This window comes from Triturus cristatus, chromosome 4_2 (genome assembly GCF_964204655.1).
Source record: "Triturus cristatus chromosome 4_2, aTriCri1.1, whole genome shotgun sequence".
NCBI lineage: Eukaryota > Metazoa > Chordata > Amphibia > Caudata > Salamandridae > Triturus > Triturus cristatus.
Window position 1 is genome coordinate 707,165,277 of NC_140586.1, and position 11,480 is coordinate 707,176,756.

The 11,480-nt window shown below is 47.4% G+C and overlaps 1 protein-coding gene across 1 annotated transcript in view; it reads left to right on the forward strand.

Moving 5' to 3' along the window:
• Positions 1-10,759, forward strand: part of CDCP2 (CUB domain containing protein 2) — a 275,201-nt gene extending 264,442 nt beyond the window's left edge. Inside the window, exon 6 of the mRNA XM_085600150.1 lies at positions 9,996-10,759. Coding sequence (XP_085456276.1) covers positions 9,996-10,310 — 315 coding nt within the window. The 3' untranslated portion in view covers positions 10,311-10,759. The remainder of the gene's footprint in view (positions 1-9,995) is intronic.
• The last annotated feature ends 721 nt before the right edge of the window (positions 10,760-11,480 follow it).

Here is an 11,480-nt window from a genome sequence, read left to right on the forward strand (position 1 = left end):
AACTAAACTCCTGTTCGAAACGCGTAAGGCACCCAAGTCGTCATCGCAGGAGCATGCGACTCGGATGCCTCGGAGGCGCCGGATGATGACTGGAAGGCCCTTCTGCTGGGCATGAAGCAAAGCCTCATGACTATAGGCACTAAAATTGATACAATGAGCATGCACATGGAGGCTGTGGTCAACAACCTGGACCAGCATGAGCAGCGTCTCAAGGAAGCTGAGACTAGGGTTTCGGACCTGGAGGATGGCGCTGCCACGAGTAAGGGGCAATTATCACAAATGGACAAGTTGCTCAAGATAATAGCCGACAAAAACGAGGATTTGGAGGCTCGCTCCCGAAGAAATAATGTCTGCATCCTTGGCCTGGCAGAATCCACCAATGTGGGTCGCATGGAAGACTTCATTGAAAGGTTGGTTGTGGACCTATTTGGCAGAAACTCCTTTTCAATGCACCTTACAGTGGAAAGAGCGCACAGATCGCTGGGCGCTCGCCCGCCCCCGCGAGCGCCGCCACGACCGGTGGTAGCCTGATTTTTGAACTATCGGGACCGGGATACGGTCCTGCGCCTGGCCCGTGAAAAGAAACCGGTTCAATATGAGAACACTACCTTGGCATTCTACCGAGATTTCACACCATCGGTTCAGGAGGCCAGACGTAAGTTCTCTGCAGTCAAAAAAAAGCTCCAGGCGCAGGGCATCCCTTATGCTATGCTATATCCGGCGAGGTTGCGGATCACGCATCAGAGTAAGCAGCACTTTTTCCAGAATCCGCAGCAGGCGGAGGATTACCTTAGACAGCAGCGGCGGGTGGCGTCCAAGACGTCGGAGGCACGGAGTCGCTCCAGATCCCACTCTCTACTGTCAGACCCCGACTAAGACCTGTAATGGATGCTGATTCTCCTATGGCTCTTCGCAATATCTTGGCTCTGCTGACTGGTTCGTAATTGGTGATGGACTATTATGCAACAGGCAAACTGTCCTGCTTGGCATCTCCCCTCTGTCCCAAGGTAGCTGCCCGCTTATAAGTGAAGCAGTGAGTGGGTGAAAGTAAGGAGGGAGAGGGCGGGTCGTGAGCCCCTGGCGTTCCCCCATGAGGGTATACCCCCATTACTATGGAAGCGAGGGACAACAAATGTGGGATACGGATGGTTGGTGGGGCGGGGAGGGTTAATATGCCCGGCATGTTAGGGAAGCCGGTGTGGGTGGCGGGTGGGTGGTGCACGGTTGCCGGTTTAGGGTTTGTTCAACTTTCAATAGTTCTCGATGCAGGGTTGAGCACAGCCTTTTATAGCAATCACAACAACAAACACCGTACGTGAAATAAATGGGTTTAAGATAGCATCATGGAATGTGCGAGGCCTGAAGAAACCCAGGAAGAAGAGGCAGATACTGGGGTATCTAGATAGACACCATATCTCTGTGGCTACGTTACAGGAAACGCACCTCAGCCCTGGTACTGAAGCTTTATTTGCCTCAAGGTGAGCTTCACACCGCTGCTTTGCATGCTACTCTAATTACTCTTGTGGGGTTGCTATTTTATTCAAAAGGGGATGCCGCTTGTACCTGGTGGGATGGACGCGGATCCTGGCGGCAGGTTTTGTCTGGCCTGGGGAAGGCTCCATTCCTATGATGTGACGTTCGTTAATTATTATGGACCCAACACTGATGACCCTCAAGTTCTTATTCGGCTGTGGAATAAAATCCAAGAGATAGGCACCACCTATGTCATATGGGGGGGAGATTTTAATATGGTATTGCAACCGCGGCTGGACAGATCTAGGGGTGCGCCTGCACACTCCACACTCACTCACAGAACACTGCGAGATATAGTAACCGATAATCGTCTACTTGACTCTTGGAGGCACATGCATCCTGAGCTGCAGGAGGGTACACACTACTCAGCGGTACACTCATCCTGGGCCAGACTAGATTACATGCTCATATCGACTGGCATGACGCACAGGCTGCGTGATGCAACTCACCTGGCCCGTACGTATTCGGACCACTCCCCAGTGGTGGTGGAGCTTTATGCTCCCTTGCAGCACTCCCCATACACTAGTTGGCATCTTAACCTGCCGCACTTGCATGATATGGTGTTTAAAATGGAACTGGAGCAAGATATCCGAGATTTTTTTTAACGCAACATCAAGTCTGTGTCTAGTATAACTACCGTCTGGGAAGCGTTTAAAGTGACGGTTCGAGGATGGTGCTTGTCGAGGGGGGGGGAGTCCTCAAGACGCTGCGCAGGGACCTCTCTAGGTTGGAGGCAGAGCTCAAAAGGTTGGAGCAGGATGTGAACGTCAGTACTGACGGGCACGCACTTAGGGCAACCCTACGCAGCAAGCTGACAGAATCTGGCGAAATAGCGGACAGGGAATGTAAATTTCGGGGGAAACCGCACATGGCAAGGAAATACGGGGAGGGCGACCGACCGGGGAAGGCGCTGGCAGCAGCGATTAGGCCCCCTAGATTCTCTAACTATGTAACGGAGATTCAAGACACACAGGGTGCTACGCACAGAAATCTCATTGACCAACTGAACACTTTTAGCGACTTTTACAGAACCCTATACTCTTCCCAGAGGGGCACCCCGCTTAACCTGCCTGAATATTTTGAGGATACTGCTCTGGCTTGGTTGGGGTATAATCAGCAGAAGTTTTTAAGCCTGGAATTGGAAATAGATGAAATTACAGAGGCTATTATGCTGATGAAATCTGGTCGGGCTCCTGGGTCCGATGGGCTGCCCATAGAATTTTACAAAACTTACGCTTCGATTTTAGCCCCTATTTTGAAAGAGGTATTCTATGTTAGAGGAGGGTAGATTACCAGGAACCATGCGCGAAGCGTTGATAACCTCACTCTTGAAGCCCGTGAAGTCCCCGCTGTCCTGCGATTCGTACCGACCCCTATCGCTATTAAATTCTGATACTAAAATACTGGCTAAGGTTCTGGCGATTCGGTTGGGCCTGCTGATGCACCGGCTGGTGCTACCTGATCAGGCGGGCTTCATCCCTAATCGAGCCACGTCGCATAACCTCAGAACCCTAGCTGCAGTGTTACAAGATATTGACCCTAACTGTCCGGCCGTGGCGGTCTTCCTTGACGCCACCAAGGCGTTTGACTCCCTGGAGTGGGATTACGTGCTTGGTGTATTGGAGCGTATGGGGATGCCTTTTACTTTCCTCAACTGGATACGATTGCTCTATAGTCAGCCAGTGGCGTCGGTGCTTTTAAATGGGGCCAAATCTCCCCCCTTTGTTGTTTCCAGGGGCACGCAACAGGGGTGCCCTTTGTCCCCTATTTTATTTGCTCTTGCAATCGGACCATTGGCAGCGAAGCTGCACCAGCACCACAATGATAAGGCATTGATTCATCCCTCTAGACAACTGCTTATCTGGCTATACGCGGATGACATGACATTATATGTTAAGAAGCCCCAAACCAATTTGAATCCCATACTACGGGAGATAACTAAATTAGGTGTTATATCTGGAGTACAAATCAATTGGTCAAAGTCCGCTGTGTTTCCCTTAACAGAGAATACCCCGTCATACCAGCTGGACTACCCCCTAATGTGGGAAGCTGATGACTTGAAATACCTGGGTGTCCGCATTACTAGGGATAAGGAAGCGTTGATGAGAACAAACTATGGCACGACCATTGATAAAATAACTGATAATGTCACCAAATGGCTACGCCTCCCCCTGTCCATTGCGGGTAGGATATCCTTAATCAAGATGGTGTTGTTGCTGAAGCTCTTATATCTCTTTGTCAATATTCCATATCATCCAGGGAGTTTTTTCTTTAGTACACACAGAACCCAAATCACGAGGCTCATATGGGGCAGGAAGCAAGCATGCCTTAACCTTAACACGCTCATGCTGCCATACCACCAAGGGGGGTTTGAAGTTCCATATTTTGAATTTTATTACTATTGTGCACAGGCTCATTTTGCCACCTATTGGTTCCATCCACCGCCCTTTATGCCGCATTTGGCGGTTGAAGATGCGTATATGGCTCCGATCCCGCCGTCCGGTTATCTGTTCACTGAAGTGAAGGAGAGGGCTTGTGATCCATCAACTGTGGATTGTACTATACTGGCCTGGCACCGGATAGCCCGCAAGCTAGGGAACCCTATGTTATATTCCCCCAAGATGTCTTTGTCGCGCAACCCCCTGATATGAGTAACGTGTGAAGGAATATGTCGCAAGATGCTCGATGGCCTCCAATACTCCACATGGGGTGACCTGTATATTGCGGGGCAGTTCCGTTTAAAGGAGCAATTCTTTGGAGCACACACACCAACAGTTATGGACACGTTTTTATATACCAGACTCCGACAGAGTATTAAGGCAGTGGCCCCAGATTTCCCCACAGAGCCAGTTACACTAGCTCCTTTGCATGCTTTTTTGCAGAAAGAACCCCCCCAACACGCTATATCTCTATTATATCAGCATACTCAGAAGGCAGTGCCCACCCACCCTGTACGGGCCTGAAGTGAATGGGATAGAGATTTGGATTCCCCGCTGACAGATGACCAGTGGGAACTTAGCTGCACGCAGACTGTAGCCATTACCAGTAACAGTAGACTGCGTCTTATTCATTTTAAGTTCTTACACCGATTGTATTATTCCCCAGCCAAGCTTTATAGACTTCGCCTTAGAGATAATCATCTATGTGTGCGCTGCAGACGGGAGGGGCGGATTTTTTCCACCTGGCATGGGGATGCCCTTTGGTGGTGGAATTCTGGGTGCAGACGTTCAATGGTTTATCGGGCATGATAGGGACCCGGGTGCAGCCATGCCCACTACTAGGCTTCCTGGGCCTGATTCAAGCGGTTAATACAAAATATAAAAATGTTCTTGCAATGGGACCGCTATTGGCAAAACGGCAAGTTGCATGTCGATGGGGGAGTGGTCGGGCCCCCAAGTTTAACGATTGGATTCACTCGATGACCACCTGGCAAGAGCACATGCACGAGTATGCCGACCTCCTGCCCACTAAGTCGCGCCCGAAGGATATTTGGGGTCCATTAACCTTATACCTGATAGAGCAGGCGGCGAGGAATGACGAGGTGGACGGGGAGGGTAGTTCAGAGTCAACTCGTGAGGCGGAATCTGACTCCAGATCCTTGACCTTACAGGAGGGGCACCCTGAGAGGTGATTCTTTTCACTGCCAGGACAGCTGTACTGAGATTACGGACTGAGTATGTTGCCCATTATTTAGGTTGTACGCGATGGGTGTTCTTGGACACTGGGAGGGGGGAGTTCTTGTGCCTGGGAGCCTTGAGTATTTAATGTTGTTTTGACCTACGCATATTCTGTGATAAAAGGTGGTATACGTCAGATGCCAATAGACTGTGCCGACCGATATTGGGCTTCAACATGAGACTACCGAGACTGCATGGACATTAGTGGGGGGGGGGGAAGTTTACTACATGTTTATTCTGGTACGGGAAGGTGTTCTATACAAATGTCCTGATGTGTAATATGCTCTGGTGTTTCTTATCACACTGATGTGCCGTACTAATTTTTCAATAAAGGTTTTTCAAACTTAAAAAAAAAAAAAAGTATGTCTAATGTAAATAATTGTGGGTTGTGTAATCTCTACCAAAAGTTCTTACAAGAGTAGTGTTCCAACCGAGGACCTGAGATAGCACTGTAACGCATTTGACACTGCAATTGCTCACAGCCAGGAAGGTTGATTTTGTGCACCTTCCAGATGGGCTGGTCTGACAGGTCAGGAAGTGAGCCAATTTTTAGCTGTTTGTGGGCCTGGTTTCGGTTAGTTTCACTGATAATACCACAGACATTGCCTGCAGCAGGCACAAATGCATGCAGTGTCCCTTACCTAGCAGTACAAGTTGAAAACTGCCCTGATTTGCAGATGTGGTCCACTTTTACTTTGGTGCTGGGATCTAATTTATGTCCCAGGTAGACCCTGGCTCCTTCATATAGAGATGGCTAGTTATCTTTTAAGGGCCATAATACTGGCCCTGATTTTGAGCGAGCAAGCAAATTCTTCTAGGAGGGTTCATTTTGTACACCCCTGAGTCCTTTAAAAAAAATTGGGGTGAAATTGTGTGTGTTTAAAACACAGTTCTCACATTAATGTGCTCAACAGCCAACGTTTCTGAAAGGACACTCATTAAATGTTCATGTACTTTCGTGGTGTGCTAAGCAAATGACGACTGATGCTTCCCAGGAGTTAAATATTTTTTTTAAATGTGCAGTGGGTGCCCCATATGTCAATAATTACCTCGATTCTGCCAGAGCCAGTATTTTGTCATGGGTGCTCCTCATGTGCCATGCATGCCCTCTTTAGCCAAGATTTAGAGACAATATACCCATGTGGGCATTTTGCCACTGATGCCATCCACTTACTGTGGGTGACCCATATGTACAAAATTACCTCTAGCATGCCAGAGTCAGAATTTTGTTGTGGTTGTCTCTTCCCTGCACGTACCATGGTTGTCATCACTAATGCCAAGTTTTACCTCCAGTTTGCCATGGATGCCCCTTATGCCCAGAATTGACTCAAATATGCCAGTGATAGAATACTGCAATTGATGCCACTTATATTAAGAATTACTTCCAATATGCCAGCGCCTGCATTTTAGCAAGGGTGCCCCTTGACCAAAGAATACCTCCAGTATGCCGCCACAGGTATATTACCATTGATGCCCTTGTGCCAACAATTACCTGTAATATGCCAACGCCAGCATTTTGCAATAAGCACTATTACTCCAAGGATTAACTCCATATGCTAGAATCAGCATTTTGACATAGCTGCATCTGTAAGCCAAGAACTACCTCTAGATGTCCAGGACAGCAGCAGACTCTAAAGCTTAACCAACTCACACACTCTCACCCATTCATGCTCACTTATATTCACTCACATCCTCACACTGACTCTCACACACACACTCACATTTATTGGCACTCACTGACTCTTCCTCTCCCTCTCCCTCACTTGCACTCTCACTAGCTCACATTCATGCTCACTCATTCACTTTCTCTCACACTCTCCCTCTCACGCTTTCATTCTACTAAGTCTCACTTATTTTAACTTGCTCTAACTCACTCACAGCTACTCTCACTGTCAGTCACTCATTTATTCTCACTCACTCTCAGTCACACACTCTCACCCACTTTCACTCAAACACACATACAGATGCTCTCGCTCACTCTCATCTGCATGCATGCAGACATTTGACCATTGGGTTCTTTGAGGCTCCTAACCCTACCCCCACCCTGTTCTGTGAGAAGATGGGTGAAAGAGAGGTGATAGCTTGTTTCATGAGTAGCACCGGGCACCACAGGGTTGAAGTTCAAAGTGCACAGGATTACCTCTACAGGCGGTGCTGCAGCACCTCGCAAACGGGCTGGCACCTGGGCGTGGGAGGCTCTTGAAGCCAGGACTGTGACTTCACCAACTCTGCAAAATCTATTTGCTAGCTGGCACGGGCACCTCTATTTACCACAAGCTGCACCTTGACCTTCGCCCACAGTGAAGGCGGCAATTTTTTTATTATACCAATAGTAAACAATAGCTTACTTTTCACTATTTGTCTATTTGAAAAGGGGGTAGAGAAAAGGAGGGGAACACTGGCACTCAGCAAGGCGAGCACCCGCTGCTTTCACCTGTAGAAAAGGTGACAGAGGCATACATGCCTGGCGAATGTGTTTGTCAGGAAACCAGCAGATTTAACAAGGGGGCAGGTAGGGCTGGGCTGGATACACAGGGCCTTATTTATGAGAAGGGACGCATCGCTGCGTGAAAACAGCGATGTGTCACTTCTCAGTACTCCCTCCAGACGACATGATGGATGCGTCATATTAACTGTATGCCACATCATGTCACAAGGAATGACAGATACGTCAGTATTACTGATGTATCTATCGGCACAAAACTGACGTATTTCTGGAGAAAAGCAACTCTAGTCATGCAGGGGGAGGGCTATGAATATAGCACTGCGTCACCCTTATGCCTGCTATAAGGCAGGCGTAAGGATTTGACGCAATGGGGTCCTGGAAGTGGCGCACTGAAATCTTATAGATTTCAGTGCACCACTCCTACGAGGCTTGGATGTGGGGGAACGCCCACCCTGCATACATTATACCTGATGCAGGTATAATGTAGCCCAGGGGTTTACAAAGTGACGCATCTGCCTAGATGTTCCACTTTGTAATTAGGGCGCAACATGGCGCATTTTTTATGCCGCCATTGCATCACAAAAAGTGACGCACCGGCAGCACAAAAGTGTCGCAAGGGCTCATAAATGAACTGCACAGTATGTAGTAAACACCTCTGGAGGGACAGAGGAGGATCGGCTACTTTTAAGATTATGGGGTTAAACACCGCAACCTGCTAACAAGGTGCAGTATTAACACATCTTTATTGGACCATTCCAAGTTTTAACATCTATAATGGCGAGGAACAAGGGAAAGGGGATGTCACTGCACTGTTTTACACATTTTCTCACATTCTGGTCCATTTTCTGTGCATTTTCTCATCGTTTTAAGGGTGGATATGTACCCCGAAATACCATCACATTTTTTATCCTTTTTTCGGCCACAATTGGGCTCACCAGCGGACTTGGAATTGGCCTCTATGCATGCTGATAGGAATTCAGTACGTACACCCTTGAAAGAAGCCTTGTGGTAGCAGCACACAATTGTCTTACATATACATGTGTTATTTGCTGCTACAGATAAATAATGCTCCTGGGTATTTTATCATACTTCAATGCAGTGAAGTACTGCTTCTTAGTCAATATGCTTTGAATGTTCTGCTGTTAATTGAATTATTGTGCCCAATATTTTAAAAAAATCTTATTCCTGGGGGTAAAGACCTGCTCCCATTCAACTCTGTAAAGGTGTAAAGTTTATTGGTTGAATGTGGGGCTGGTGTTAAGGCATTCTGAAGGGCTGATTTTAGCCTGACACAGTCCGGCCATTTTGGATGGGGGAGTCAGTCTAAAATGTGGCTAACTTCCCTACTCCTAATATCCTTTCATATATACCGTCCGGTTTGGAAATTTCATGATTTAATGAGATTAGTTCATCACTTACTGACCATCTAACACCACTGTGGAGTAGGAAGGTTCACTGTATTTAAAAATGGCCGCCTCAGGAGCGGGTGTTTCCCCCCAAGGTGACTTCCACTGCTAAGGTGAGAGCCATATTGTCAGAAGCCATCACTAAACGCAATTCTACCTTGCCTGCATGACAAAGTAGAGCTACCCTCTTATTACCCACATGACAAGAAGTCCTGGCATGCTGGGGTTTCCTACCAGACGTCAGGAAAGTCTGCAATCAGATTTCTCAGCAAAAGACCTCCATGCTTACCTGACGGTCTTGCATAGTGTAGGTGCCAATGAAAATCGTGGCACATTGGAGAACCTAAAATGAGCACCCACCTCAACAGCAACTGCAGCAGCATCATCCTTCCACTACCATCAGGTAGGGTGTTAGAGCAATGTGGAGGGCTCGCGCACAACCACACACACACACACACGCAGACACAAACACACACACACTCACCCACACACGCATACACACACACACCCACACGCACACACCCACGCACACACACACACACACACCCACACCCACACCCACCCACACACACCCAAACACACACACAAACACACACACGCACACATTTCTGGTAGTGGTTGTGGAACCCCTCTCCTACAAATCAGCTCCAAAGCAGATAGTTATTTTGTTTCAGTATCAGTAGCTATCTGTGACTGTTACCAATCGCCTTAATGTGCTTAATGTGGTATCCTCTCAGGTTTTCAATAAAGGAGACAGAATGTCCTATCATTGGGTTTAAGGTGCTGTGGTGTCATTTCCTGTGATATCATGCAGCGAATCAATGCCATGTTTGCTTACTCTACCATTTTAGGGAAACAACCCACTCCTCCTAGGGAGATAACAAGGAGCTCATATATATTTTTTCCTGACTGGCATTCTTCTCTGTTTTCTAGAAAAGGAACAACACTACCATGATCGTGAGCATTCTCTACATCGACTTCTCTTCAGATGGCCAGGAGGACATTCATGAGTATGAACTGCAGTGTGAACCTAAGAAGAAGGAAGCTTCGGTCAACATCCTATCAGGATTTGAACCGTTCAAGCTAGACCAGTATGGAGAGAACTTGGCAACTGCCTCGCAGGACGCGGCTGCCATGGATGGCTCCGAATGGAAGGGTCAGGACACCAGCGATGTGGTCTTCATCAGCATTTGCATACTCGCCGGCATCCTTATGCTGATTGCTATTGTTGGACTTGTTTTGCTGTAGAGCCCTTGACAGGTAGACAGCATCAGGGGTCTGTTCACCTCAGATCACCTGTTGACCTCGTGAAGCCTGATATGAGGACGTGGATTCTAAAGGAATATGGACTCTGGGCTGCACCTGGAAAGATGAGATGCAAGGGCTGCAGGGGGGGAGGTGGAAAGCTGAGATGCAAAGTCTGCAACGAGGAGGTGGAAAGATGAGATACAAAGGTTGCAATGGGGAGGTGGAAAAATGAGATGCAAAGGTTGCAAAGGGTGCCTTCAAGTGTCAACGGGGTCAGAGTACATTATAACAAAGAGTGTGTTGAATGAGCTGACGGTCAGCCTGTGCCTCAGTTACTCTACCTGACCCTTGATGGCATACACTAATTTATTGTACATTACTAGGTACATTATGTGCGACACTTACATTTGTACATGTGCCTGTGTGCAGGCACACACGTACACACACACACACACCCACACACACGCACACACACACACACACACACACACGCTTTAACGAACTTCAGTGTATTTTATACTTTTCACATATTTCAAGTTTTTATAGACTCAAATGCTTTTTAAAACTTGTTTTTTATTTTCCTAATAAATTATAAATGCAAGCTCGATGTATCCAGTGTCCTTTGCCTCTCTTTCAAATCTCCTTGAATGGTTTTCGGGGCCATGACTGGTCTCTGTCCTGTCAAAGTCACCCTCTACCAGTGTCCGTCCTAATGTCCAGTGACACTCATCCAGGTCCAGTGTCCGCCTTCTTAAGAAGGTCCCAAGTCTAAATGTCCTTCTGGTTGGTTTCTCTAATTAACAGGATAATAAAAGTACAAAACACACTGAGGTAAATAACATTAGAACTGAGTACTGGGTGAGTTTTTGCACCTTTGAGTTTTTTTGTAAGTTATGGATACTAGTCTTAGATCCCTCCCATGCTTTAATTCATAACGGTTGAGGCCTCCCTGCCTCCCCAAGACACCAACCCCAAGAAGAACCACCCAGTAAAAGCCCCTAACCCTGTCATACCTCCTGTCTTTTTTGTATCTCATTGTAGAGCTGTCGACATTGGTGTGGCTGCATTGACCAACAGAGTGCAGTTATCTTTTGAATTTGGAGTGGACAATTTTACTTCAGGGATTTTTCCTATGTTTTCTGCGCTTTTGGAGGTGATTTGGAGCAGCGC